Raw genomic sequence first — 26923 nt, forward strand, 5'->3', positions numbered from 1 at the left:
TCAGTTTTTTAACCTTCTCTCAAAACTGCAGGCACAGGCACTGTGCAGTGTTCCAAGATCAGTCACACTGGTGCCTGATGGAGCAGAGGTGTCACCTCTCCCAAAGCCCCTTCTCTTCCCCCATGCAAGCATCACACTGTTGCCCACCCTTACTGGTTTACTGACCCCCTTCCTTCTCAGTCCTTTCCAACCATCCCATAGGATGTTTTAGGGGAAAGCCTCTAAGAGGATGCTGGGAGCAGTACGGGTCCCAGCTCTTAAGAGGGACACAGCTATTCTGATTTGGGTCTGAGGTCTCTTACTTCAAGAGGAAGAAGACAGCAGCCATGGAAGCAGCTCCTTTTGCAGGCTCGGGCTTGCAAGAAAATGTCCATCTCTGAAGCAGGAACACATTGGCCTCCTGAGCTGCTGGTGAAGTCTGTGTCCTACAGAGAGCCAGAACTGGCTCCTCCAGAAGCTGGACCCAATGTCCTGAAAATGCTCAGAAGTAGATGATGGATACAGAGGGTCTGCTCAGAGCTGAGCCTGTGTCTCAGCCTCTGTCTATGCTGGGCAGATGGGTTGGGGATTTGTTCCCATGTGCTGTTGGCCAAGAGAATCCAGTGTGCTCTACCAGTGAGTTGGGCACATCAGCTACATCTTCTTCTCAGGAAACTTCACTGACACATCCTGGGTGCAAACCTGCCTGGTGTGAAAGGTCTGTCTGCATCACTGCCAGAGAAGATGATGGTGCTGAGCAACTCAAGCACCTCACAGGACAGAGCCCGTGAACTAGACTTCCAGTGGGAATGGAGCCCAGCATCCTTCACTGCTCCATTCCCAACCTCTGGACAAGATGTCTGTGAAAAGAAACCTTGACAAATACAGGACCTCTTGAAGCCAAGACTCTCTGGGCAGTGGTCTGCCTCGCTTTGGTGACCACCTCACCTCTGCTTACAGGCTGGGGCTTTCCAAATCACACCATGGTTTCGATCAGTGGGGATCTCTGGAGGTCCATCGTGCATCCCTGCTCACAGCACAGCTGGTAGATGAGGTTGCTCAGGAGGATCTTGAAGGATCGCAATTCCCATCCCAGTCTGGTCCCTGTGCCAGTGTTTTACCACCCTCACAGTGAAAATTTTTTTCCCTAATGAGAATTTCCCTTCTCCAGCTCATGCTCGTAGCCTCTCATCCTATCCCCATGTGCCTCTGAAAGGAGATTGGGCATGTTTCGTGTTTTGCATTCCAGCACCAAGGGCAGGCAGGGCGCCCCACCAGCCCTGATAAACACACCGAGATGGCCACTGTCCCCTTCAGGGATCCAAAGCTTCAGAGAAGGAGCATCCTGCTGCACAGAGCTTTGTGGCTTCAAAGACAGCCTCTAGCACCTGACCCTGCACAGGCAACCCAGGACTGACTTTACCAGCCATGGGGCCAGCACTGCTGCTCTCTGCTTCTCCCAGGAGACCCCCCTCCCGCTGCAGTTTCCCTCTTGGGCACTGCAAACTATAACTGCTCTCGCTTGGAGCAAGAAGGGAGCAGCAAAGCCACATGCACAGCTGGGCAGACGGCCGCCTTGGGCAGCTGGGGGAAGGGATGTGTGGTCTGGCAGGGACAGCTTCTCTTGCAGACCTTTCTGCTGCCCCAGAACGCAGCGGGCAGGGAAATGGAGCAACGGGGGTGGCCGGGCAGGGATTGGTGCCTGCAGGCAGCTGGGTGACAGTCCCACAACCTTTCGTTCACTGCATGGCGTTTCCAAGGCGGCTCAACCTGCAGCATCTCCTGCTACATCCCACCCTGATCCCTCTGCCTGGCCTTGCCAAGGCACATCAGTGCTGACCTGCGGCAACTGGCCACCCGCCTGCCTGCGCCAAGACATCTCAGAGAGACACCCCTCCCTTCCAGCTTCCAACGCCTTCCAAATCCAAGCTTCTATCCGTGTCCTGATTCCTTACCCCGAGAGAACAGGGCTGAACCCCTGAGAGAAGAGGGGACTTAAAGCCCAGAGGGCATGAAGTGGGGTGTCAGCTGGGGTGCTGGACTGCCCCCATGCCACCTCCGTCATCCTGCTGTTCACCCTCCTCTGCTATGCCCGCCCAAAACAAGGCTCTTCTGGGGATGGGATCCCCTATCCCTCTGCAGCATCTCCAACCACCCCCAGCCTGTGCCATTTCCTTCAGGAAAGGGATTCTTGGACAAACTGAGCCCCCTCTCAAGCCCTCCACTTTTGACCTTGTCCTGCTGGAATCGTGGGGGCTGGAAGGGGGGAAGGAAGGGACCCCAATGTTTGGGAGGCTGAGGACAAGGAACAGGGTGGGACTATCCTGTGATCTCTCTTCGGGGAGGGAAAGGGGGGGAGGGACAAATTCTCCCCCAAAGAAGCAGCGGTGGAGAGCCGTGGAGGGGCATCGCCGAGCAGAGCTGGAAAAGGGCAGGACCGGGCCGGGAGCGGGGGGGGGGGGCACTGATCCTGTCGAGAGCAGGTTGCAATGGGGCGGCGGGTGGGGGTGTGTGTGATGAATATTTTAATGTGAATCGAACAAAAGCGCGAGAGCCGCTCCGAGCATTTGCCGGAGACGGGGAAGGGCTGGAGGGAGGGAAACGAGACCCCCGAAAATCTCAGTGTCCCCCCAGATCCCCGTCCGTCCTAAGCAGCCCTCGGGGGATCCCGGGGCCATCTCGCCTCCGGGGTCCCAGCCCCGGGCGGAGCGGGGATAAGGGGGGAGAAACAAATCGTGGCGGTTTCCGTGGGAATGGAGCGGGAGACGGGCCGGCTGTGACCAGCGCTTCGGTGGAGCCCGAGCTTCGCTTACCGGGAGCCACCCCGAGCCCACCCGTGAGCGCCCCGAGCCTACCCGTCTCCCCAGCCGGCGGCCCCACGGCAGAGGCGCGTTCCGCGTGGGTCGCGCTGTGCTCCCAGGGGCCAAATCCCTTTTCCCCAGCCCCACAAACCCCTCGGACCCCGCCGCCTTCTGCTTCCTCTGGTCTCCCGCTCTCCCCTTGATGCTGCTTCCCACGCGGGTCCCCGTGGAGACCCGGGAGGTGTGGGGGGGGGGGCTGGAGCCGGCGGTTCCGCTCCCACCGGGGACCGGGAGGCAGAGACAAAGGCGGTGAAATATCAGTGCACGGCTAAAGCCGCTCCGAGCCCCGCGGAGCCCTTAACTAGATCGTTAGGGAATTATCCGCACCCGAAGCAGGCGTGGACGAGGGGGTGTTGCGGCCGCTCCGTCCCGTTACCGAGCGCCCCGGGGGACGGCGCCGGTGGGAGGCGACGCGCGAAGCTGCCCGGGCGCGGCGGCTGCTGGAGACGGGTCTACGGGGAGAGCGGAGCGACTAGCGGAGGGACCGCGATCGGTACCGGGGCAGGGAGGGGACCGGGGGTCTCAGGGGTCCGTCTGTCGCCCTCCGGGGGCCGGTGGGGACCGAGGCTCGGCGGAAAGTTTGTGCCCACAGGCGGGGCAGGTCCTCTGGTCTGCGGTGGGTTCGTGCCCCGGGAGCCCGAGGGCTGAAGCTGGGGTGCCCGGGGGGGCCAGGATTAGGGGCGCGGGGCTGTGGCAGCCGGGGTGTCGGGGGGGGTCTCTCTGTGCCTCCGCGCTGATGGGCTCAGCTTTATCCAGGGCTGTAATCCCCCCTGCTCCGGTAATTAAAAACTCCGCATTACAAGGAAAACGGTGTGCAGGGAAATGTAATCAAGTCTGGAGGGGCTTAACCATCTGGTAAAGGTTAGGACCGGCACGGCGGGGGACGCGGCTGGGGGATTTGGCAGCCGTTGCGATCCGGGCTCCTCTTAATCTACCGCGGGGACAAGCGCAGTATCTGCGGGTTAATACCGGTGCCCCGAGCAGCGATCAGTCTCGCTGGGGCTCCCACGGCTCTCAATGGGACCTCCCCGGGGCTAGCCCCCTCCCCAGGTGCGTTCAGCTCCTGTAAACCGGTTCTGCTGTGGCTCCGGGGCGCGGATTGCATCCCCGCCCTGGGGCCGGCAGGGAACGGGTTAAGCAGGAGCCGGTGGTCGCGGCTCGGCCCCCCCCCAGCTCCGGGCAGGGCCCTCCCCCCCCGGCCCCGGGAGCCCGAAACTCGCTGGAAGTGCAGGAGGGAGCAAAGGCGAGGGGGGACCCCGCGCCCCCGGGAGGACGGCGGGGCCATGGGGGCCGGGGACCGCTCCGGGCTGGGGCAGCTCTTCCTCCGCTCCCTCCTCTTCCTCTTGCTGGCCGGGCCCCCGGCACCGCGCCCGGCGGGCGGGCAGCTGCACTATGCCGTGCCGGAGGAGCTGGAGCACGGAGCCTTCGTGGCCAACCTGGGTGAGGACCTGGGGCTGGACGTGTCCACCCTGTCAGCGCGGCGGTTCCGCATCGTGTCACGGGCCGGGGCCAGGCAGTACCTGGAGGTGAACCTGGAGAACGGGATCCTCTTCGTGAACGAGCGGATTGACCGGGAGGAGGTGTGCGAGGCGGGAGGCACCTGCCTGCTCCACCTGCAGCTCCTCGTTGAGAGCCCGCTGGAGCTCTACCGTGTCGAGGTGGAGGTGCTGGACATCAACGACCACGCACCCACCTTCCCCTGGCAAGAGTATGTGCTGGAGGTGGCCGAGTCTGCCGTGCTCGGTGCCCGCTTCCCACTGGAGAGTGCCCAGGATCCTGATGTGGGCACCAATTCGGTGCGCACCTACCGCCTCAGCCCCAATGGTTTCTTCTCACTTGAGGTGCAGACGCGCAGTGACACCAGCAAGTTTGCGGAGCTGGTGCTGGAGCGCGCCCTCGACCGTGAGCAGCAACGCGTGCACCGGCTGCTGCTCACTGCTCTTGATGGCGGCGTCCCCGAGCGCTCAGGCACAGCTCACATCCTCATCACGGTGCTGGATGCCAACGACAACGTGCCTGTCTTTGACCAGCCTTCGTATGGCATCAGCCTTCCTGAGGATGCCCCTGCCGGCACGCTGGTCATCCAGCTCAATGCCACTGACTTGGATGAGGGTCCCAATGGGGAGATCGAGTACTCCTTCAGTGGGCACGCACCACCGCGTGTCCGGGAGCTCTTCCACATAGAGCCCTGGAGCGGGCAGGTACTGCTGAAGGGCCCTCTGGACTATGAGCGGGCAAGCCTCCATGAGCTCTACGTGCAAGCCAAGGACCGCGGACCCTCAGCTGTGGCTGTGCACTGCCGGGTGCTTGTGCACCTCCTTGATGTGAATGACAACGCACCAGAGGTGACCCTCACCTCTGTGTCCACACCCGTGCTGGAGGATGCCCCACCAGGCACTGTCATTGCTGTCATCAGCGTTCTGGACCGGGACTCTGGAGACAACGGGCGTGTGAGCTGTGAGGTCAGCCCCGATGTACCCTTCGAGCTCCACTCCTCCTTCCACAACTACTACACGCTGGTCACCACGCGGGCACTGGACCGGGAAGTTGTGCCCGAGTATAACATAAGCATCACTGCCCGGGACATGGGCTCCCCTGCCCTGCTGACCCACAGCACCCTCACCGTCCCAGTGTCTGATGTGAACGACAACGCCCCACGCTTCCTTCAGCCCTCCTACAGCGTCTCTGTGATGGAGAACAATGCACCAGGTGCCTCCATCTGCTCTGTCAGTGCATTGGACCCTGACTGCCAACAAAACGCCTACCTGTCCTACTCCATTGTTGATGGGCACATCCATGGCATGCCTGTGGGCACCTATGTGTCTATCAACTCAGACAGTGGGCACATGTATGCCCTGCGCTCCCTTGATTATGAGCAGATCCGCAGCTTCCAGATCCAGGTGCAAGCACAGGATGCAGGTTTCCCTCCCCTCAGTGCTAACGTCACAGTCCACATCTTCGTGCTGGACCAGAATGACAACGCTCCAGTCATAGTTTCCCCCATGCCACGCAATGGCTCCGTGGCCACAGAGCTGGTGCCACGTTCAGCCAGGCCTGGCTACCTTGTGGGCACAGTGTCAGCAGTGGATGCAGATGCAGGGCTGAACTCCCACCTCTCCTACCAACTCCTCCAGGCCACTGACTTCACCCTCTTCAGCATGGCACCAGACACGGGTGAGCTGCGCACCCTCCGCTCCTTTCTGGAGCAGGATGCGACCCGGCAGCGGCTGGTGGTGCAGGTGCGGGATGGGGGGCAGCCAGCCCTCTCTGCCACCATGTCCCTCCTGCTTTCAGTGGTGGAGACCATGCCTCAGACTCTCTCTGACTTCAGCGAGTTCAGCCTCCCCGCGGAGCCTTCCTCATCCTCCCCACTCACCCTCTACCTTCTTGTCTCCCTGGGCTCCATCTCCTTCACCTTCCTCCTTGCCATCCTCATCCTCACAGCCATTCGATGTCGTGGAGAGCGGTGCTCCCGTGAAGGTGATGGTTGCTCACCACTCTGCTGCCGCTGCTGCCCTGGCTCCAGACCCTCCTCTGATGGCCTGAAGACATCCAACCTGATGGCACAGGCCCCTGCAGGGACCACGGCTGCCACCTGCCTCGACATGCCTGGAGGTGGCCCCCCGGGCTACTGCTACAAGGTCTGCCTTGGTCCTGAGTCTGCACAGAGTGACTTCATGTTCCTCAAGCCCTGCAGCCCACCCCGGAACAATGAGAAGGACTCTGGGAAGTGCTCCCAGCCAGGCCAGCATCTCCAGGTCTCAAAGCAGGTAACACTGTGCCCATCAGTGCTCACTGGCACTTGACAGGTCCCCCAGCTCTCTTCTTCAGCCTCTGCCGTGCCTTTCCCAGAGAATAACAGATGCTTTTGATCAGTGCAGGAATTAGGAGCTGTCAGGCAATGGGAAACTCTCCACTGAGCTTCCTGACAGGTCTAATTACTGGGGAAAAATCCCTTCCCACCACCTTTTGCACCCATTAGAGGCAACGGAGATGCTCCAGTGCCCTGGGGGATGTAGGATGGTGGGGGTGGCATCATGTGGGTGGGCAATTCACGGTGGGACAGCCTGAGCATTACTGCTTCCCCCGAGCCAGTGGGGATCTGCAGGGTCCCACTGCTGCATCCAGGGCTGGTCCTGGCCCCAGCATCACCACTCGTGTCCCCAGCTCTGGCACCCAGGCAGCTGTGCTGCACCGGGCTGTACTGGCAGGGAGGGAGTGGGCACTTCAGGGCAGGATTTTGGTGTCAACATTTGTTAGGTAGTGAAATGAGGAATGTCTAATTTTCCCGATGAAAGACTCTTTCTGAAACACGATTACAAGGCTGGAGAGTGATGAGGCATCTAATCCACTTACATTTGAGTTTTAATAAAACAGCCCTTCCAAGGAGAGCCCAGGACTGGCTGCCAAAAGGCTCTCCCCACACGTCTCCCTGCACCGCTGGACACCTTTCTCTAATACATTAATGGGATTTTCCCGTTGTTCCTTGCAACCCCCTCCTGGGAAATTTGGTATACAGCCAATTTCTGCACCTCTCACCATTTAGTGCCTGAGTCCTGGGCTAAGCTTCCATTGCACCAGCAAAAGAGGCTTTTTAATATGAACAGGAATAGGAAAAGCCCCTTTCTGTCCTGGAAGGACAGACTTTAGCACTTAAACAGAGAGCAAGCCCCAGGCAACCCCAATGCCTCAGGAAGGTCCAGAAGGGAATAGGCTGGTTCAACACTGCCTCAGTTTCCCTAAAATGGGAATGTGCTGCTTATTTCTTCACAAAGTGCATGGGGAAAGAGGAGATGGGGTCCTGCATCCCTGCCTACTGCAGCCTTGTGCTGGCAGGGCTGGGCTGATTAAGAGGGTCCCAGCAACCAGCCTTGATTTTCCCTGTGTTTTCCAGATCAAGCAGCCCAACATGGACTGGCTGCCTCCAAGCACACAGAGACCTGCCCTGAAGAGGTACCAAATCCAGCGCTGTGGGAACAGAGGGAGTGGGTGGAAGGGGGATATGGGAACAGGGAGGTTGTCTCTAACACAGCTTTGAATCGGTCTCTTCTTTTTAGCTCCCAGAGCCTGGAGGATGTGGGGGAAATTCGTAAAGCCCTCCAGAAGGAGCATGAGAGGCTGTGCACTCTGGTTACCCCTGTCTCTGGTTAGTATTGGGGCATTCGGGCTGGGAAGACCAGACTGTCTTGTAGCTTGGTGGAGGTGCAGAGAGAGGGGGGGACATCCCTGTTCCGCAGTAGTAGAGTTTTGCGGGGTGGAAGGGGTGGCCAGCTTCCAGAAGGGAGGTTGGTGACACATGGCCACGGGCTTGCACCCTGGGACATGGATGTGACTGTACCGTCGAGCTATGGAAGTGACCTCGCCTGAGCTGTCTTACACTCATCTTTCCTCCAGAGTTTCAGAAGGCTTCGGCAGGGACCAACAGCATCTGGACACCCCAGTACAGCCCCTTGTACCCAGGACACATCCCACCCCTGGATTACCAGCACAATGTCTACATCCCTGGCACCCCCACTCTGCTTTCCAGCAAGGACGGGCCTCTCTTCCTGGGCCGGGAGAACAAGAACAGCTTCTCCACCTTTGGCAAGAGGAAGAAGATGACAACTTACTGTGACATGCATGACAACGTGGTTATCAACAACGACCTGAAATAGTGACCAGAGCTGGGCCTGGGTGGCTCTGCCCAAGGCCCTGGGCACCACTGGCATTATTTCAGCTGCCAGGTCTACCCACAGCACACAGCTCCATGTATGCAACACTCAGGACCCTGTGGGGTTGCTGGGATAGAGCTCACCAGAGTGTGCGGAAAGTGTTTAAGGAGCAAGAGACTAAAAAGTGATGGAGGGAGGGTATTTGTCCCATCTCATCCTGCAGTGCTGTGTTGGCAGCAGGTGCTATTCGGGGTCCATATGACCAGATCTGAGCAAATCTGCCTTGAGTTTACCCATTCCCATGGCCCCTTAGGGACTGTCCATCTCTGTAAACATTGTCACTTCTTTGTCTTGTCTGGCTGTGTGAATGTACTGAGCTGCATGCCTGTATTTCTGTCCCAGTAGGCATGGAAAATGTATGCAGACTAAGCCTGGTTTAGTCAAGCCTGACCATAAATACTGGGGCAGCAACCATTGCTTTGTCCCTGAGATCCAGTGGGATGTGTTGCATGTCCAGAGCAGCTTTTGGTGTCTGTCTTCTGTGGGAAGTGAATGCAAACCCCAGCCATTACGGGTGCCTCTCTTCAAACCCTGACCCAACTCTTTCTGGGCTGGAGACCCAAAGTCCAGGGCACAGCCAGGGTCCAGGACACAGCCAGTCTTTGCTCCAGGAGCAGCAGGGGCTGGAGCACACGCAGGTGGGATGGCCAGAAGAACTGTTAGCTAAGCAGCTGAGAGATACACAAGGTGAGGCCCTGATGGGTAACTCTCTACACCAAGACAACATCATCTGAACAAAACCATCGGAGGAGCCCAGCACAGGTGACATCCTCTTCCCTCCTCCCTTTTGCCCTCACCTTCAACGGGGTCTCTGTTCTCCCCAAGTCCTCATCGTCTGGGGGACCCCCTGCACTGGGGGCCCCACCTGCATAGGACAGACATCTCCTACTGTGCCCTGCTTCTCTTTAAGGACTCTAAGTTGGCTGTCAGAAGCTCTCAAGGGCAGGAATCCAGCCCCAGAACAGTCTCTCCCCTGCCCTGACCACCCTACACCTGTCCACCCAGTCTGTCTGCCACCATTGCCAATCGCTCCTGTCACGGGACAGTTCATTTCCAATCTGTGCAGAACATGACAGCTCTTTCTCAACCAAGTTTGCTTCACAATGTCTGATTTGTACCAATAAATTGTATTTTAATAGCTCACCCTGGCTCCTGGCTGTCCCTGAGCTGCACATGACAGCAGGAATTGCTGCTCAGCTCATGGAGCAGAGCTCTTGGCTCCAGGAGACACATGTGTTCTTCTGGCCTCCTTAGTTGCTGGAGCAGCTCAGGAGAGCTCATTTTATTCATTTTGCCCGGATCCTGGGAGCTCAAGGTCACCTTTTCCTGGACTCGGGAATGCTTTGGGGTTACAGCCAGGAGGAGCCATGTGCTGGAGATGTCACACAGCTCCTTGCTGCATGCTCCAGCTTGGGAAGAGACACTGCAGGGATTTGCACCAAGGAGTGAGCATAGAGGGCTCTGAACTGCTGGGGAGAGGGGCTGGATCTGGCAGTAATGGCTGGTGTTGTTATCGTGCATTGCTTTCCATGGTTCATTTATGCTTTCCCATGGATGCTCACCACCCACCAGCTTGCCTCAGGAGTCACAAAGATAACCTGAATGCATGCCAGATGCATGGACCAACTGCCTGGGAATAGGTAAGCCTGGATCTGCTGGTGGGATGACTCTTGATGTGGGAAGCAGTTCACCTTTGGATGAAGTCCTGAGACAGCCATGCCATGTCTGTCCTTCTTGTCCCCCCTGCTTACTCAGTGGCTGGCTTCGGGAAGCTGCAATGCAGCTTTTGGGATTAACCCAGAAAAGTCCTTGTCTTCAAGTGGGTAAGATGCTCTTTAGTGGAAGCAGGGGGCAGGGAACGCTCAAAGGGGCCCCATGAGAGTCATGGACCCTGGAGGACAGTGCTTTGGACATGAAAGGGACCTGGCTGCTTCTGGTGACTTCAGTCCCAGCTCACATCTGCCTGACTGCAAGTAGATGAAATATCCCTGTTCCAATTAGACAGGAGGATGAAGGATTTTATGCTGCTGAGTTCATTCTTCAATGGTCTTTACAGAGTGTTAAGGGTAAGAAAAGAACCCCAAACAGACCTTTGTATAGCATTAGCCTGCTTCACTGCTTCAAAAGAACAAAAGAATTATGTAAAGTGATACAATAAAATTAATAACAGCCTCAAGAAGTAATAAAAGCATCAAATGGACCTGACTCCCTGCGGGGCAGCAAGCATCTCCCTCTCCCAGCTCAGCTCCGGCAGTATCTTCCCTGCCATTTTCAGGTGGTGCTGGTCAGGCATTGGTGGAGGACTGTGGCCCCTCCAGCGAGCCCACAAAGGCTCAGCAACAGGCATTTGAAAATGATGCTTTACATCCCTGTCTTTGGAAATTCATGGGGTTGAACAACCAAATGCCCAGCTTTTGCTACCTCCCTGTGAGTGTGTCACTCTCCAATGTATTTTCTTGGTATTTTTTAACCCCTACTACTAAGACTCAACTGACATCCAGTAAATTGCTCCCTCTCCATTACTCCTGGCCATCCTCAGCACAGGGGATGAGATAGATATATACACGTCTGTGCCTCTTGCTGATCCCCAGGTTCGCATGTCCAGGGCAGGCCTCTTCCAAAAGGGATTTCAGGGTCAACAGAGCACCCAGCCCATGTCCCAGCACCCCACATTCCCCAAGGATCTTCTTTTGCTTAGTTGAAGGAAATCCTGCACTGGCAAGAGCTCAGTTTCGATCTTTCTTCTCTACCAACATATTGATAAAAAAGACAATAAGAAGGGACTTGCCTCTGGGAAGAGAGCACTTGCTTAAACCTAATTCAACCACACTACTATCCCTTCTTCAAAGGGCACGCCTGGTCAGAATCATCCGTCTAATAGACGAGATCTCCTTTGAAGATCTCCCACAGGGACAGGGTGTCATTAAAAATGCAAAGTCTTTGCCCTACAACCAGTTATTTTTACAACTCTTTCTCTGCTTACACTCCTATACAGTTCATGAGCATTAGCTCATGGTTTCTGTAGTGTGGTAATGCACTGGGCATGAGGGCTGCTTTGGAGATGTACTCAACAGAATGCTCTCTATATGCCCCTCTTATACATTCCAGCTCTCTCAGAGATCCAGAGGCAAATCTGGCTTTCAGGGACCTGCCAGCCAGCTTGAGATTTGCTTCTGCAACAGTGGGAAAGCTGCCATGTGGTGCAGTTGGCTGCAAAACGCTGCAGGCCATGCTAGGGAAGCACACAGTGCTTCTGGGCACCAGCACAAAGAAGGCTTTTTTGTGCTCTTCCTATTGCTGAATAGATTCTTTGGATGGAAACATTATTTGTAGCTCTGTAATGACTTGAAAGTATATACCAGAGAGGCAGAATGAATGCAGAGGTAGAGAGGAAAGAGGCCAGAGAGGAGGGGCTGGTGCTCAGCTCTACTCTGGTCTGCCATGGAGTCAAGTGAAACCCTCAGAAAACCTTAGTGGGGACACAGCACCCTGCATGTAGTCAGGTTAGACTGGGTAGAGCCACGGATACAGGCGATCTCAGCTCCCCAGAGGGGTTGGTGTCAGCAGGACAGAGCTATGGGGGACCAGTTGGAGTCTGTACACTGACTTTGGAGGGTTCCGTACCCAGCCCAGAGTCTGTGACTCTCAGCAGCTAATTACAGTCTCCAAAGATGCGAGAACTTTGTTTTCTTTTCTTCTCTTCTCTTCTCACTTGAAGCTGATGCTGGAATGAACACACCTTAATTTAGCCAAGACTGGGTCAAGATCCATCCTGGTTTCTTTTCAAATTGCCTCAGCATCTTAAATATCTCCCTGGCCTGACCCTGCAGAGCAGCCTCCTGTTCTTGGCTGGACCCCCTCCTCCTGCCTCCTTTTTGATCTCAGCAAATGTTTTGTAGAAATAAATATCCTTTAGGTTTTCTCATAATAGTTTAGCCTCTGCCACACTGACAAACAGTCTGCATGATCGTCATGTGCTGATTTTCTCTGCTCTTTTGCACCTTTTCTGGTTTTTACTGCTCTGAAAACCTCAGCTGCCAGCTCCTCCACAGAGATCAGATGAAAAAACAGGCCTGGGCTAAGTGAAGCTTTTGCCTCACCACTTTGCCTGTAATGTGTTTTAATCTAAGTGGTGGAAATGTCACTGACTCTGTTTGCAGCATTCTCTCGAGCGGAATTGATGCTTCTTGTTAGTGATAATATGACTTAATCAGCTTAATTATGGTGAGACATAAGTAGACACCTTTGTGTATTGAATAACTTATGACCTACTGGACCAAAAAGCACGAATGAAGGCTTGGAAAATAAATTAAATATGACCCCTAGTGCAGTCTGCACTTTGACGAACGATTCGTCTCCCATGAAATTCAATGATTTACAAACCTTACATTTGAATAAGTGATATATTTCTTGCATTTTTTAAACAATAGCAGCGACTTTAATTTCAGCATTTGGAATTCCAAGTGTTTCTCTGATGCCAGGAAGCAGGGCAAACAAGTTCATGGTAAACGAGTTGAAAAATTAAGCATTTGTGCAGTGAGCTATCAGAAAGACATGCAGAGGATCTGCAGGCATTTGTGATATTTATTTCAATTCATTGCTAGGGATATCTACAACAACAGGTGAAAAAATGCATCGGAAGACATGAAGAGAGAGCAAAGATTTCCAGAAGAGTTGCTAATGTTGTCAAATCAAATCCGTACATTTCAGTAATGTCTACAACAGAAAATACCATTAAATAGCTCCAGAAATGTCTTATCATGCATTTTGCCTGCACAGAAAATAAATCATACAAAGGAAAGAGAAGCAGGAAAAGCAAGAAAATGATTATGAGCATTAGCAGGGTTTCTAATAGGCCAGGATGCAGAGACTCTGTGATAGCAGGCTGCATGTGAACTAGAAAAATTGGGGTTAAATTGCTATGTGAACCCAGAGAAAAGATGAGCTGTCTGAATACGTTCTGTTCTATTGCAATGAGTCACTGAATTTTGTGTCCAAATCTTCCTTTAAAAAGCACTGGAGTTCATCATGATGCAAACAATAAAGCGGATCTCTACACAAGGATTTTTTGCAGCCCAAGTCTATTTGAAATTCAGAGGTTAGTTTAGAATTCAGCATCAGAAGGAAGCCTGGCTAGTTTGACGAGTCTGCTCTGAAGTCCACGTCCATATTTCTTGGTATTTTAACTAACAGAATGGGGGGGGGGGGGAGGAAGGAGGGTTCATACTGACAATGGTGAGGGCTGAGGGCTTAATATTTCTGTCAGAGAGCTGCTGCTCTTTTGCAGCCAGTTTATCACTGCACTTGTTCTGCAGTTGTTCAGTCTGTATTGCCTAAATCTCCAAATCCCCCCCAGTACAGATGGAGCATATTCACACCAGTATATAAATGTAAGGGCTTTGACCAGGGGCTGAATCCCACCTGGAGGATCCCTGTTGTCCCCAGTTTCCTCCTTGGCCTTCCTTTAATATCATTTACCAGAAGTGGAGATAAAGCCCTCTGTGCCCAGCACCTGTCTGTCAGTGGCTTTTTATCAGAGACCAGAGGAACAGATTTGCTATTTGTTTTGAGTCTCCCCTAGAAGGCCAAATTTCAGTAATGTAATCCTGAAAATCCTGAAATCCATTCTTAAATCTAAAGTGGATTTTTTCTGTTGCCAGGAAATGTAATGTTATATTCAGTTTGCTTACCTAAACCATCTTTTCTTCCTTTTCATTTCCCCTGCAAACTAATCTGGTAGCTGCCCCACTATGTGAGGAGATCTACAGGTGGGATTGAATCCTTTTCCCATGTTACCCAGGAGTCTTCTTGGTTGGTTGTGCCACATGACATGAGCCATTTCACTGCCTTAATGCCTATCTGATGGTATTTACCATGATGGTCATGTTCCTCTCATATCTGAACAGCCTTCATCATGCCCATCCTGTTGCTGTAGGCTTCACCCTCATGCCCTCTTTTCTGCCTCTCTTTTGGCTCAAGTTTTATATCATCTGCTATAGTTTCCTAGTGAGGCTGGATCAAATCTGACCTTGCTTGGAGCAGAAAGTTGGCCCAATCACTTCCAGGTATCTCTTTCAGCCTCAGTCATCATGTGAATCCATGAAGATCCCATACTGCAACCTTCAAATCACTGGTGCAGTGTGGCCCCTCCATGTTACCCACATGATGCACAATACCAGCAGGACAAAACCATCCTATCTGCTGTGCTTGTGTCTACTGAGCCATCTTGCGTGCAGCCTTGTGGTGTCTGAAAACCAGGGTGGATCTATGCAGGGTACCACGGCTGACCAGCAAGACACTTCCAATCTTACAAGGGAGCGGTTAGAAGATAATTTCTGGTCCTCCTATCGTGGAGACCAGCAGGGGCAAGTTACAGGCTATTTGAATGTTATACCTTCTTTAAAAAGATAACAAATAAACCAAAAACTTGGGTCTGAAGGGACAAATCACAGCACAGAGCTTGAGTACACAAGGGCGACCTTCATGTCTTTCCCCAAGCCTTTCTGTCTAGTAAAACACTGTCTGTCTGCTGAAGGAATGAGGAAGAAAGACCACTCCGAAAGCCACTTGTGAAAAGCTTGATGCTGTTGGCATGGAGAATTTTCTTCACAAAGGACCTCTATATGCAAATGGGAAATGGAGATGGAGTGGGAAATGAGCCCAGCAAAAAAATCATGGAAGTTTTTTGCTGCCTGCAGGTGAAATTCAAGTGAAAAACAAGGGGAAGGAGGGTGGGGGGAGAGAAAAATGAAACAGCCTCCTCTCTGCATAGATTGCGTTGCTGGGGAAGCTCTGAATCTTGCAAGGCAGAACAATTGTCTGCTCAGAGGTTCCTTCCCCAGGGACTTTGCCTGGGATAGTTTCATTCATTTATCCCTGACTCCTGACATCTGCATAACACGCTCACAGAGAGAGTTATTAGTTTAATTTTCTTGTGAATTACAACAGAGGCAAAGAGAATTAGAAAAGACTTTTTTATTATTATTATTATTATCATTCCTTTTTGTTTTCCAGTTGAGAGATTGTAAATTAGGCCATTCATCCTGCTAACACCAGTAGGGACCCAAACCCAAGCCTTTCTGGGGTAATTGGTTTCTGATGAGCAATCACTTGTAAAACCAATAGCAAAGGCAAGAAGTAAAATATAAATTCTCCCTTTACATGCTGAGCTTTTCATTAGGATTGTGTGCTGGTTTCTTTCTGGGATTTAGTGGAAAAACCAAGAAGTGGTAAACAAGGCAGTGGGCTAAGCCTGACAAGGAGTTTGTATTAACACAAAACTGGAAGAAGAGCATTGTCCAATGCCCTTGGGAAGAAATAAAGCAGCTGCAGAATTCCTCAAGCTACAGCTTTCTAGGGAGCCATTTGGCCAAACTAAGGCCTTGGGCAGGCACCAGAAATGGCAAATCTTCTCACAAGCATGTGTTTTCATGTGGGGCAGCCTGAGTGTGTTTCTGTCTAGCAGAAATCAAAATGTTGAGGAAAGAAACAAAAACCTAAGACACCAGGGGCAGTTGTCTATGCTGCAAGTCTAACCAGAGTGGCTAATGGAAATTTGCGATCCCTTGTACCCTGCAGCTTGCAAAATGTAGTGGACCATGTTATCTGGATTTGTACAAGGGCTGAGACTGTGAGTCAGGCTCCAGTTCTCTTTTTATTCCCCAGTTCCAAGTGAGAAGGCTGCTCATCTGCACCAGCTTTTGTTTCCCTGATGAACGTCACGGTGCTTAAGGCTTGATTTATTTATTTATTTTGGAGGCAAATTAAGTATCAATGTAGATGCAGCTTCCAATGGTTTCTAGGTTGAGGTTGTGGGGCTGCCATTCATTGGCTTAACTGGATTGCTTGCTGTTTTATGGGAGGTTTTTTTCTCAGTTAATCTTTTGGCACACATGCAGCTGGTTGTTGCCTTATAGATGAGTAGAGAACAGCAGGCTTGACAAAGACTGAATATTTTTAAGCTCATGTACACAGAAAAGCTTCCAAAACAAGAATGAGGAAGACATATCTCTAACAAAACAAACCAAGCAAAACTCTTCAAACAAATCCGCTTTTTCAGCTTCCAAATGATGAAAGCTGATCCCAAGGAAACCAATGTGGAGTAAAATCCACAGATTGGACTCAGCCCTGAGCAACCTGGTTTGAGCAGAGGGGAACGGACCAGATGTTGTCCAGACATATGTTCCAAACACAATGATTCTGTGATCACAGCTTTTTCCTTCCCTTAACCCCCCAAAATAAGGACCTGTTGCTGCAGCCACAGGAAGAAAGGAGACAATTTGGACATTTCAATATTTGCATCACATTTACTTACAACATACAGCTCAGTGCAATATTCTGCACACTTATCAAGCAAACCAGTTTCTGTTTCTCCCATTTGGAGCCAAGCTTTCCGGGAGCCTCATAAAGCCCGTACTAACTGTGCCTTGTTATTGGTCACACACCAGCCAGACTCTGTTGACTGCCCTGGCTTTTTGGCCTCCTACCTCAAACATGAGGAAACCTTGTCATTTTGGTACTACTTCAGCAGAAGCAAGTGTCTTTCCATGACAAAGCCCAGGATCACTCACCTAGGCTTAAACACTGGAAGTTAGGGGGATATAAGGCATTGAGAAGTGAAGAGGTTTTCGTTAACTGTGATGTGACATAGGAGAGGTGGAACAGGAACAGCTGATCCCAGCAGTTTTCCAAACTGCCCAAGCCTCTGGAATCATTAATGATAATTCATCCCCTTCTGCCTGCAATGTGGGCAGAGGTTTGTACAAGAAGAGAGAACTTGTGCCTTCCTGTCAAACTGTGCAAGCACAACCCCCATGGCCTGGCCCTGCACCCTCACCTCTACTGGTACCTCATCTCTAAAACCTATACAGGCAGAAGCGGAGTCTGCAGGTAATGAACTTCCTTTCCTACTTTGAATAGCTGGTTCCCCACCTCCTTCTGTCTTCCCCAAACAATCCCGCATGCCCTTGCTCTGCAGAGAGCTGAAGTCCCCAGCTGAGTTCTCTTCTGCACGTGTATCTGGCTGATCTTTCTGAGCACGCTCCCATTTTGTCTTTATGGATGTGTCTGTCCTCCAAGTGATGAACAGTGCAGCTGAGCCTTTCACTCTCAAGGGTGGAAATAAGGGGGAAAATGCAGGAAGTGAATCCTTCTGACTTTTTTTGTCTGTTTTACTTTGCAACTTTGTTCTTTTGCATACGCCTTGTATTTCCGTTTTTTGAGTTTATTAATGAGGAGGTTGGGACTGAAGAATAGCAACAGCTCACACATTGCACATTCCTTTAAAATGTGGGTGCTATTTAAAAAGATTTATTCACTGTGGCAACAATTTGTCAAAGGCACAAAGTGGTGATTGAAGAAGATTTACCCACCCAGAAAGCAATTTTGTTGCTGTTGCAGGTTTTGCTTATTCTCTGCTTTATTCTGTGACCTGGCCTAGGAAACTCATCGGGGATATTATGTGCTTGGGAAGTCTGTGAAAGAGAAAAGTAGGTGACATTCTGGACCTGCACAGCTGGTGTGCAGCAAAGGAAAGTGAAAGAAAAAGCACCATGGTGGGAAATCTGTCGGATTTAACAGCCTTATATATAAAAATTTCTGCCATGGAATAATATTTGTAGTTGTTGTTACAGAAAGAAGAAAGAAAGATAGGCAGAGCACTGAAAACTGGATAAAATAACCACTATCTGACCAGGAACCCTGTACCACTGTTGGAATTTCCCTCAATTCCCTTTCTGGTGGACATTTAAGGGAATCTGTGGTATTAGGGATAGGAAAGAAAATTGCAATGGAAGCAGGGTGCAAGGTATTATATGGTTTCCACCTGAAACTGCAAAGAGCTCAGTCTCTGGCAGCCCACAGCCCCCCTTCACATCATGCTCACTGGCCACCTTAGGACAACATCCCCAGCTTTTACATCCTGATTCTCCTTTCTGCGGCATCATTTCATGCAGTTTTCCCTATTGCTGCAGAGCAAGGAGGGAGGAATTCTTTCTCCTGCAACTGCATCATTCTCTCGCTTTGTTTACAGAGGCTGAAATGAAGAAAACTCACCCTTGTGCTAAATCTGTTGGGCATGGGGAGCGTGGTGGAGGCACGGAAGTGGAATTATATTGCAAATGTCAGGAGCTATGAAAAATGTAACAGACTTTCATATTCTTCTGCTGTTATTGCTGAGTGTCTCTCACCTGCATTCACATAAAGTGAAGTGCCTTTTACCAAGCCCAGAGGCCACTGAGCAGAAGAAATTGCCAGGATTCCTATTTGTATTTTAACACTGCACTATGGATTGCGTCCTAATAATAAATGCACTTTCCCTCTAAACTCTCGTTGTAACAGAATCACAGAATGGTTTGGGTTGGAAGGGACTTCTAGAAATGATGTAGTCCAACCCCCCCTGCCAAGGCAGGGCCACCCAGAGCAGATTACATAGGAATGTATCCAGGTGGGTTAATTTTAATTAAATTAGTAATTAGCTTTCAGCTTCAAGACTTCATTTAAACCCTCAACCATGAGGGTTAATCCTTCTATCATGCTCCCTTAAATTTCAGCCCCAGTATCCTGCTACTTATACCTTATGAGTGACTTCTATGTTCCAAATTATAACTACAGCCCCTGCCTTCCGTGATACCTAGCTGGTGCTGAGCCAGCCAGTTGGATGCTGCTCTGAAGATGTAAAACATTAACGATGCATCTCTCCATAGCTCACTTTCCCGTGGGGGTGTGTTTCAAGGTAAGTGGTTTGCATAAGACCCCTCAGAGACCCGCATTTAGTTTATTCAGTAGTATAAACAAACTGCTGCTTTTGTGCTTCTCCCTACAGAGCAAAGAAAAACCCATTTTATACATTAAAATTGAACATAGAGTTGCTGAAAGGTCTGTGATGGCTTTTTCTGGAGCTCAGAGCACCTTATCTAATTCTGAGCGGGGTCTTACAGGGCATAAGCAATTTCTCGCCGTACATCCCCCTCCTCTCTTAAGACCCGGGCTCCGGTGGGGGATATGGGGTCACCGGCCCCCAGCTCTGCCTGTCTCACTGTCCAAGGCTGGGGGAGTTCCTGCCGAGAGCAGTATCGGTTTTCTCCACGGGGTTATTTTCATTTCACTTCAATACAGCGATCCCCACGGTTCAAAAAACAGCTCCAGGAGGGGAAACCTGGCTCTCCGCGACACAATTAGCATAATCCCTGGAAGTAAAGGGCTTAAGTCCTGACTCCTGTTGTTTTATCAGCAGTCACGGCATGTCGCTCCCTGCGAGGCACCGGCGAGGCCGGCTGCTAACGGGGCCCTCGGCTTCCAGCCCCGCCGCGGAGAGTAGCACCGGAGAGCCCCGACGGCTCGTCCGTGCTGTGCCCCCGGGGAGCCCCGGCGGTGGTTCTCCCCGGACACGGGGGCTGGAGGGGAGCGAACCAAGGCTGAACCAGACCTTGTTCAGTCCCAGACGCTCAAAGGCAGGATCGGGGCTTGGGGGAACGGAGACGAATTTCATCCTTTCCCTCCTTGTCGTGAGGTCGGTTCTGGTAAGGCACAAAAAGGAGCGGTGGAAGATAAATGAACAGCTCCTCCACGCCGGGATTTGAGCAATCAGGAAATATAGTCTGAGCTGGAAAGTGCCCGAGCATCTGTTGGGTTATTAATAAATTGTATGCAATCTGTCCGGGATGAACCTCGGGATGGAGAGGAACCATCTGCTCCCGAGCGGTAGCTTTAATGGGGTCTGGGGAATGAACTTAGTGGATGAAAGGCAATGGGATCGGCCAGGCGGGTTCCCGGAGCGCTGCTCTGGGCACAGCTTTCCCAGGGAGGGACAACGCGGGGGTTCCCCCACCCCCGGAACAGGACCCCGCACGGATGCGCAGAGAACTGGGATTCAGGCCGAACGTGGGCATCATCTCTCCGGCCTCACAGGCTCGGCCAGCTCTCGGGGAACTTGTGCTTTCTTTCGAGATCCCTTCCAGAAACCAAAGGGTCTTGGGCCAGGGAGAGCCCCGCTCCCAGGGGCTGCCTTGTGTCCCCAGTCCTGGGGGATGCAAGGACACATTTATTCCCTCCCCCCTTTCCTCTCGGTCAGTGCTTATTGCTGCTCATAAATACTATTTTCCACCTTTTATCCTTTAACGGTGCCAACTGCAGAATGCTGGGGCATGGAAGGGTTATCATATGAGTGCAGAGTGAATAGCCAAAATGCTCATTGCTGGCAGACATCTCTGCCTGATCGCGGGGATGCGAAGCTCTGTCAGTGGACATGCATTCCCTTAGGAAGAACCCAGGACGGTGTCCCCGAAACACGTGAGAAAACCTGGGTTCCCATACACCCCACTAGGAAGAACTCCAGCCTAAATCCAGGCCATGGGAGGATATAACCTACAGCGAAAGGGAAGAGAGGCAGAAAAGGAAGGAGCGCAGGCGCCGCTGGGCGGAGCTGTGCAGATGGAGCTGCGGGCGGGCAAACTCGCTGCTTCCCCTTCGAGAAGGATAACCGGGAACCCCGGCCCCGCAGCGACCGCCCAGACGGAGCGCTGACAAACGCTACCGCTCCGCTGTCACCCGGCGGCGGAGCAAAGGCTGCCGGGACCTTCCGGCGACGGGAGGAAGCGGAGCCGAGCTCCGCCTGCTCCCCGGAGGGGTTTGGGTTGCGGGACGCGGCTCTGCTCTGGCTTGGAAGTCGCTGTGGCGGGGGGGGAGCGGGGTAGGGGTGGTGGGGAGGATATTCTTCGTTAATGAATTAATTACTTTAAATGCATTTTCCGGGCTCACTGGGCCGCTCCCCGGGCTCGGAGGCAGGCGCTGGGCTTGTCGGAGGGAGCTGAGCGGCTGGGGGCCGGCAGCGGCGGGCTGATCGGCACCGGCCATCGCCGGGGGAGGGAGGCAGGTAGGTTTCAGCTCTACCAGCTCTCTGAAGACAGCGGTGGAAAGGGAAGGGTTTGGTGTCCTTTGCCCGCTCTCTGAACCTGCCCCTCTTATGTTCGATGCTGAAGGTGATGGTGCAGAAGGAAGGGCTGAACCCCGCGGCGGTGAGTGCTCCAGCCGCTGAGGTCACCCCTTTCCCCGGCTTTCCCACGGGCGGTCACTCGCTCAGTGTTTAGGGCACTCTTAGTGTTTAGGGTAGGAGATGTTTTAAGAGCTTTCGGTCTCAAAAGGGCTTTGAAATCAGATATCGGCTTTTCTGTGCCGTGCTCTAACAGCTCAACGGCGTCAAAGAGGCGTCAAGGACCCCCTTTCCAAGAGGACAAATCCGACAGTGTGTGCTCGGGGCTCGCTAGCCCTTCGGGAGGGGACGGGCTCTTCTTTCCGTCTCAGGATGGTAAGGCTGGAAGCGTTCTGTGTCACGGGAGTCCTGCTTTGAGTCCGGCGGGGGTCGAACTGGAGCTTTCCGAATATCCCTGGAGAAGTCCGTCTGTCTCCCCCTGTCTAAAGAACGACAGGAGACGAACGTTTCGGCTGGTGTTTGCCATTGGGCTGTACTTGCTTTTCTAAGAATCCAGCGTTTACTCTTTGAGCTCTGATGGACGAACTGGTGTGGGGATGTTGAAACTCACCGTGGTTATTTTTTACAACAGCTTAACTAAGCTTTCACCCCTTCTAATGAAGGAGGCTTGGAGTAATGCCTGGGCACTTGATGGGCTTTTGGGGTGTAAAGGTGAGTAGCTTTCAGTAATTTTTCTGTACAGATTCTTTCTTGATGTGGATCACCACTCCTCACATCTTGCTGCTTAGTCAGGGGCACAGGGCATACTCCATATGGAGACTGACTAAACTTGCAGCAGCTAAACTAAGCCTCCCACCAAATCGGGTGCTTTTACAGGATCATCTCAGCTTTTTCTGATGACCTTTGTTGCTTCTCATTATAGATCTGTAGTAGTAGCACAATGCTATAATGCTTAAGGATTTGCCAATGCTACCAGCTTCCCTACTGCTGCTCAGCTAGCAGCTGGATTTCATCAGAATGTGAGAATCTGGCATGGACTGGATGTGACTAAACAAGAATCAGCTCTTCCAATGTGTGCCCTTGTGACTCTTCCAGCAGTTATCCTGGATTCTTTACCTGTTTCTTTGCATATAGAAATACTTTTATCCATTGCTAAGCTCAGATCTCTGACGTCGTGGGATCATTTATTCAAGTTGCTGCTTGGTGGATATAGAAATGGTGCAGACAAGTGTTCAGACCACAGGAGAAGGGACACCATGTCCTATATTCTCGATGTTAGTGCTCCTCATCTCATTAAAAGCTGTTCTACTGATTTAAAACCTCCTCCAACATTTTACAATGAGCTTAACTTGGGTCCTAGCACGGCTCTTAAGATACTTGAAAATAAAGCGATGCTGCTCTTGGTGACATCGGCATTATATATTCATCCCTATGAATATGGCATGAAATATTGCTCAAAAAAAAAATCTACTTATTCCAGGTAAGTGGATTAGCTCGGCAAGCAGGTAAGTAGGGAAAACAAACGAGCACGAAACAAAAAAACAGCAAACTGAACACCACCACCCCCAAATCAGCAACAACGAAACGAAACCCCACCGAAACAAACAAAACCTCACCGAAACAAACAAACAACAAAACCACAAATCCCCAAACCTATCCTGCTTAAACACCTCTGGTCCTGGACTCAAATGGGGCGAGCATGATGAATGTGTTTATAGAAGATCTGTGATGGCACCTCTCCCTATCCACGAGTCAAGACAAGGGATCTCTATCCAAACCTTTATTTCCTTTTGCTACACGAATTAAACAAACTGCTGGAAAACTCCAGGAAACTCGAAGGTTGGGAATGTGTCTCCAAATTAACCTGGCAAAAATCGTGCCTTGTAGAATCTTGTTCGTCGGTTCTCTGTTATCAAAAAGATCAACTCCGTCGTCTGCTCCTGGAAGAAGTTAATAAATGCTGTTCTGCTTGGTAGGATAGATTTGTCTCTCTCTGCTTACCTGTGGTGTAGTAATGACGGAGAGTGCAGAAAATCCGTGTGAAGACCTAAACAGTGGAAGAGAAGGATAAAACCTGTATGGACGTTATGAATGTGATAACGATGTGCTAATGGGCTTCGTAAGTCTGAGTCCCCGGCAGGAGCAGTGTCTGCCGAAGGTCCCTTTTGCTGTTTACCGTGGGCTGCTTTGCTCGAGAGTGGTGCTGGAGGGAAAGACCGCTCTTCATCTTGAAAGGCTGAACTTCCGCAGGGATTTTGGAGAAATTAAACGTGATCTGCCTGAACGTCTTCGAAGGGGAGAAAACCCTGTCACGGTCGGGATAAGGAAATTCAGGTAAGTTACAAAGACGATGTAGGAAGAGTTTGTGTTTTGATGGCATAGACCATACAAAATTGGCATCAAGGATACATCTGTAATCAAGACATTATTGCTGTCCACGAAAAGCCTGACTACCTTCAGCAGCAGGTAAGCACTGATTTTTGTATGAACCAGCAGCACTGTGAAGATCAGTCAGGCAGGAATACAGAAAGGTCAGTAGGCACGTTTGTATTCCATAATGTTTTGAACTGTGGTCTGTGTACATGAGCTGCAGAGGTAACGGCAGAAGTCGGTCTCACCCTTGGTCCAGCTGTGGGAAGTGCAGCAGCTCGGCTGCCTGCGAGGGCCCAGAGAGCTCATGGTGAATGTGAACGAGGGCAGATTTTGCCTGCGTTCAAACTTCAAATGGTGGTTAAAAATCCTCCCACAGCCACGCAGCCACCTTTGCCTGGATGGGGGAGTTGGGGACGATAATATTTTTTGATCGTTATTATCTTTATTGCTGGGACATGCTGTTGTGGTGGGGCAGTGTCTGGATACTATGGCAGTAATCTTCCAAGTGGCACGGAGTAAGGCTTGAGGCATCCATTATGGGGAGAGTGGCTGACTGGGGAAGAGTCTTCCCTGAAGAAATGGAGATGCTGTGTAGAAAATGGACTGTGTCATTGGGGAAGAACTGGAGACTCACATTGGCAATGAGTTGTTAACAGTGGATGAAATGCAGCTGGCAGAATTTTGGCAATTACTGGGTGGCAAAGTTTGAGGCTGTTGGCTGTCAGTGTGGGGATAGCTGGGGATGGCTTTTCCAGTGTCCCGAGCTGAGCCTAATGTTTAGAGAATGTCCTTAGCTTTCTGGTGTCCTTCCTGCTTCCCGTGTGATAGAAGTGCATAAGGGAGCCCTGTGCAGTGTCCAGTGATTTCAAGGCTTTTGCAGATGTGGGTCATGTTTTCTGTCTCCCCCAGAAATCTCTGATAAAGTTAAGGGAAAACGTCCTTAAGAACCAATTCCCCTCCCCTGAAAATCTTCCTTTTCTGAAGAAGTAACCAGTGATGCTATTTCAAGGCTTTTGCAGATGTGGGTCATGTTTTCTGTAAGTGGCTCCTGCCTGAAAAAGATGAGTCTGAGAGACAGATGTACTTTTGTTCCTGTTTCGTTGTGATACCTTCATGATGGATTGACTGAACATAGCCTGGATTGTGTGTTGGACTCAATGATCCTTATGGGGCCCTTCCAAGTGGAGATATTCCATGATTCTATGATTGGCGCAAAGCACCACTGCCTGCTCTCATTGCTTTCTTGCTGCTTCCAGGCAGAATGTGAGCAAGTGACAGCCAGCACGGACGGAGGAGGAACCCTAATCTGTTTCTCAGAGTGGATATGTTTGGCATCGAGGGGATATCACGGTGTTCTCTTGGTAGCTTTTGACGGATGGCTTGTGCTAGTGAAGGAGAAGTATTCTGTGGGAATTAGTGCCTCTGGGTATGGAGTTAAAAAGAAGCAAGGTCCTGACATAGAATGTGAAGGTAGAAAATGAGGCTGGAAGAATGGTTCTTCATCGAGGTACAGGAGGAGTGCTTAGGAGTGTGATGGCCCCGTGCTTTTTTAGCTTTCTTGGAGGATTGGTGTGCTGGGCTGTGACGGGTTTGAGTTCTTAAATGAAAGATTCCCCCTGGGTTGTTTGGGATCATCGGAGCCTGTTTGCACAAATGTCGAAGAACCTGTTGCTTAGTCTTTTGTTTCAGAGGGTGATGGATTTTCTTTACTGAGAGTTCGAGAGTGTTCTTTCAGAAGTGGAGGTGAAGGGGGAGTCTGTTGCATAGATCGGAGGAAAGCAGGAAGGTTGGTCCTTGTGGAAGGAAAGAACTCTTGCCAAAGTGCATGTCCGTGCTGCAGAGAGAGAGTGATGTAATCGTACATAAAACGTGTTGGTTAAGGAGAGAAAGCACAAAAGAAGAAACGGTCCGGGTGGGAAGGAAGGCAGGACAGGGAAAAGAAGACGAAGAGAAACGAAGGAAAAGGAAGTAAGGAAAGAACAATGCAGAGAAAGTGAAAAAGAATGAATCAAGCAAAAGAGAGAAGAGGAAGAAAGGAAGAAACAATAAAGGAATTTACAAGCACGGACCAACACTGCCATTGTACACAGAAATGTGGTGAGGGAGAGAAAAGAAAAAATGAAAGACGAAAGGAAAGAGATAAGTTAAAAATAAGGAAAGAAGTAAGATTATAAAGAAGAGGGGGAGGAAAAAAAAAAGGAAAAACCATACAGGACATGACCAGGGTTCACCTTGCAAAAGCATCCAGGAGGAAAGGGAAAAAAAGGCAGTAAGAAAGAAAGCATAGAAGGGAAGGAGCGAAGAGGCGATAGGGGAGATGACGAGCCCGTACTGATGTGCCCTCTAGCCGCGAACCGGAGCTAGTCCCTAGCAGCCTCCCCCGTGGGTAGAGCACTGCGCTCCGGCGCTGCTGCCCCGTCAGTAGCGGGAATGGGTCCGTCTTTGACAGTGTCCGCCGCGGCGCCGGAGAAGTCGGGGGAGCTGTCAGCGGGAGTAAAGGAGAGAGAAGGGTAGGAAGAGAAGGGAAAGGGGCGTAAAGAGCAGGGCAGAGCAACAAAGGAAAGAAGAACGGATGGAAGAAGGAGACGGAAGACAGAACAAAGGAGCAAGAAAGGGCGGGGAGGGGGGAAGAAGCGAGAAGAAAAGAGGGGAGGAAGAGGAAGAAAGAAGCAATGAAAACCTGAGATTTGAAGTAAGAAGATAGGAAGGAAATCAGAACGAAATTAATAAAGGAAGAGGAGAAAAGAAGGGAAGCTATGCAAGCAAAGAAAAGGAATAGGGAAAAAAAACAGTCGAAGGAAAGAGAAGGGGAGAAAAAGGCGAGCGGAGAGCGGAGCAGCCCAGGGCCGCAGGCTTGGGCGATGTCGGGAAGCGTGTGAGGCGTTGGAGCAGCACACGGTGTCGCTGCAGGCTCAGAAACGGCGTGTGGGCGGCTCCGCCCCGGTGCGAGCGGCGGAGAGCCCGGCTGTGAGCGCGGGGGGGCGGCGCGGGCCGGGCAGGAGAGCCGGTGCAGCCGTGCGGCGGCGGGGAGCCGTGCGAGTCTCGGACCTCTGCCGGAGGTGGCGATAGCG

The 26923-nt window shown here is 51.6% G+C and overlaps 1 protein-coding gene across 1 annotated transcript; it reads left to right on the top strand.

The window, feature by feature from the left end:
* Positions 1-4123: 4123 nt before the first annotated feature.
* On the top strand, positions 4124-10621 carry LOC115615642 (protocadherin-10-like). Its single transcript, XM_030504038.1, has 4 exons — positions 4124-6610; positions 7735-7793; positions 7898-7986; positions 8235-10621. The coding sequence occupies exons 1-4, from the start codon at positions 4124-4126 to the stop codon at positions 8492-8494; spliced, it is 2895 nt and encodes a 964-aa protein (XP_030359898.1). The 3' UTR covers positions 8495-10621.
* The last annotated feature ends 16302 nt before the right edge of the window (positions 10622-26923 follow it).

This window comes from Strigops habroptila, chromosome 12, assembly GCF_004027225.2.
Source record: "Strigops habroptila isolate Jane chromosome 12, bStrHab1.2.pri, whole genome shotgun sequence".
Classification (NCBI taxonomy): domain Eukaryota; kingdom Metazoa; phylum Chordata; class Aves; order Psittaciformes; family Psittacidae; genus Strigops; species Strigops habroptila.

Excerpts from the sequence above, each read along its gene's own strand:
- LOC115615642 (XM_030504038.1), top strand. The coding sequence starts at position 4,124 with ATGGGGGCCGGGGACCGCTCCGGGCTGGGGCAGCTCTTCCTCCGCTCC. Across the intron at positions 6,611-7,734 it reads ATCTCCAGGTCTCAAAGCAG|ATCAAGCAGCCCAACATGGA; the intron begins GTAACACTGTGC and ends TGTGTTTTCCAG. Across the intron at positions 7,987-8,234 it reads TCTGGTTACCCCTGTCTCTG|AGTTTCAGAAGGCTTCGGCA; the intron begins GTTAGTATTGGG and ends TCTTTCCTCCAG.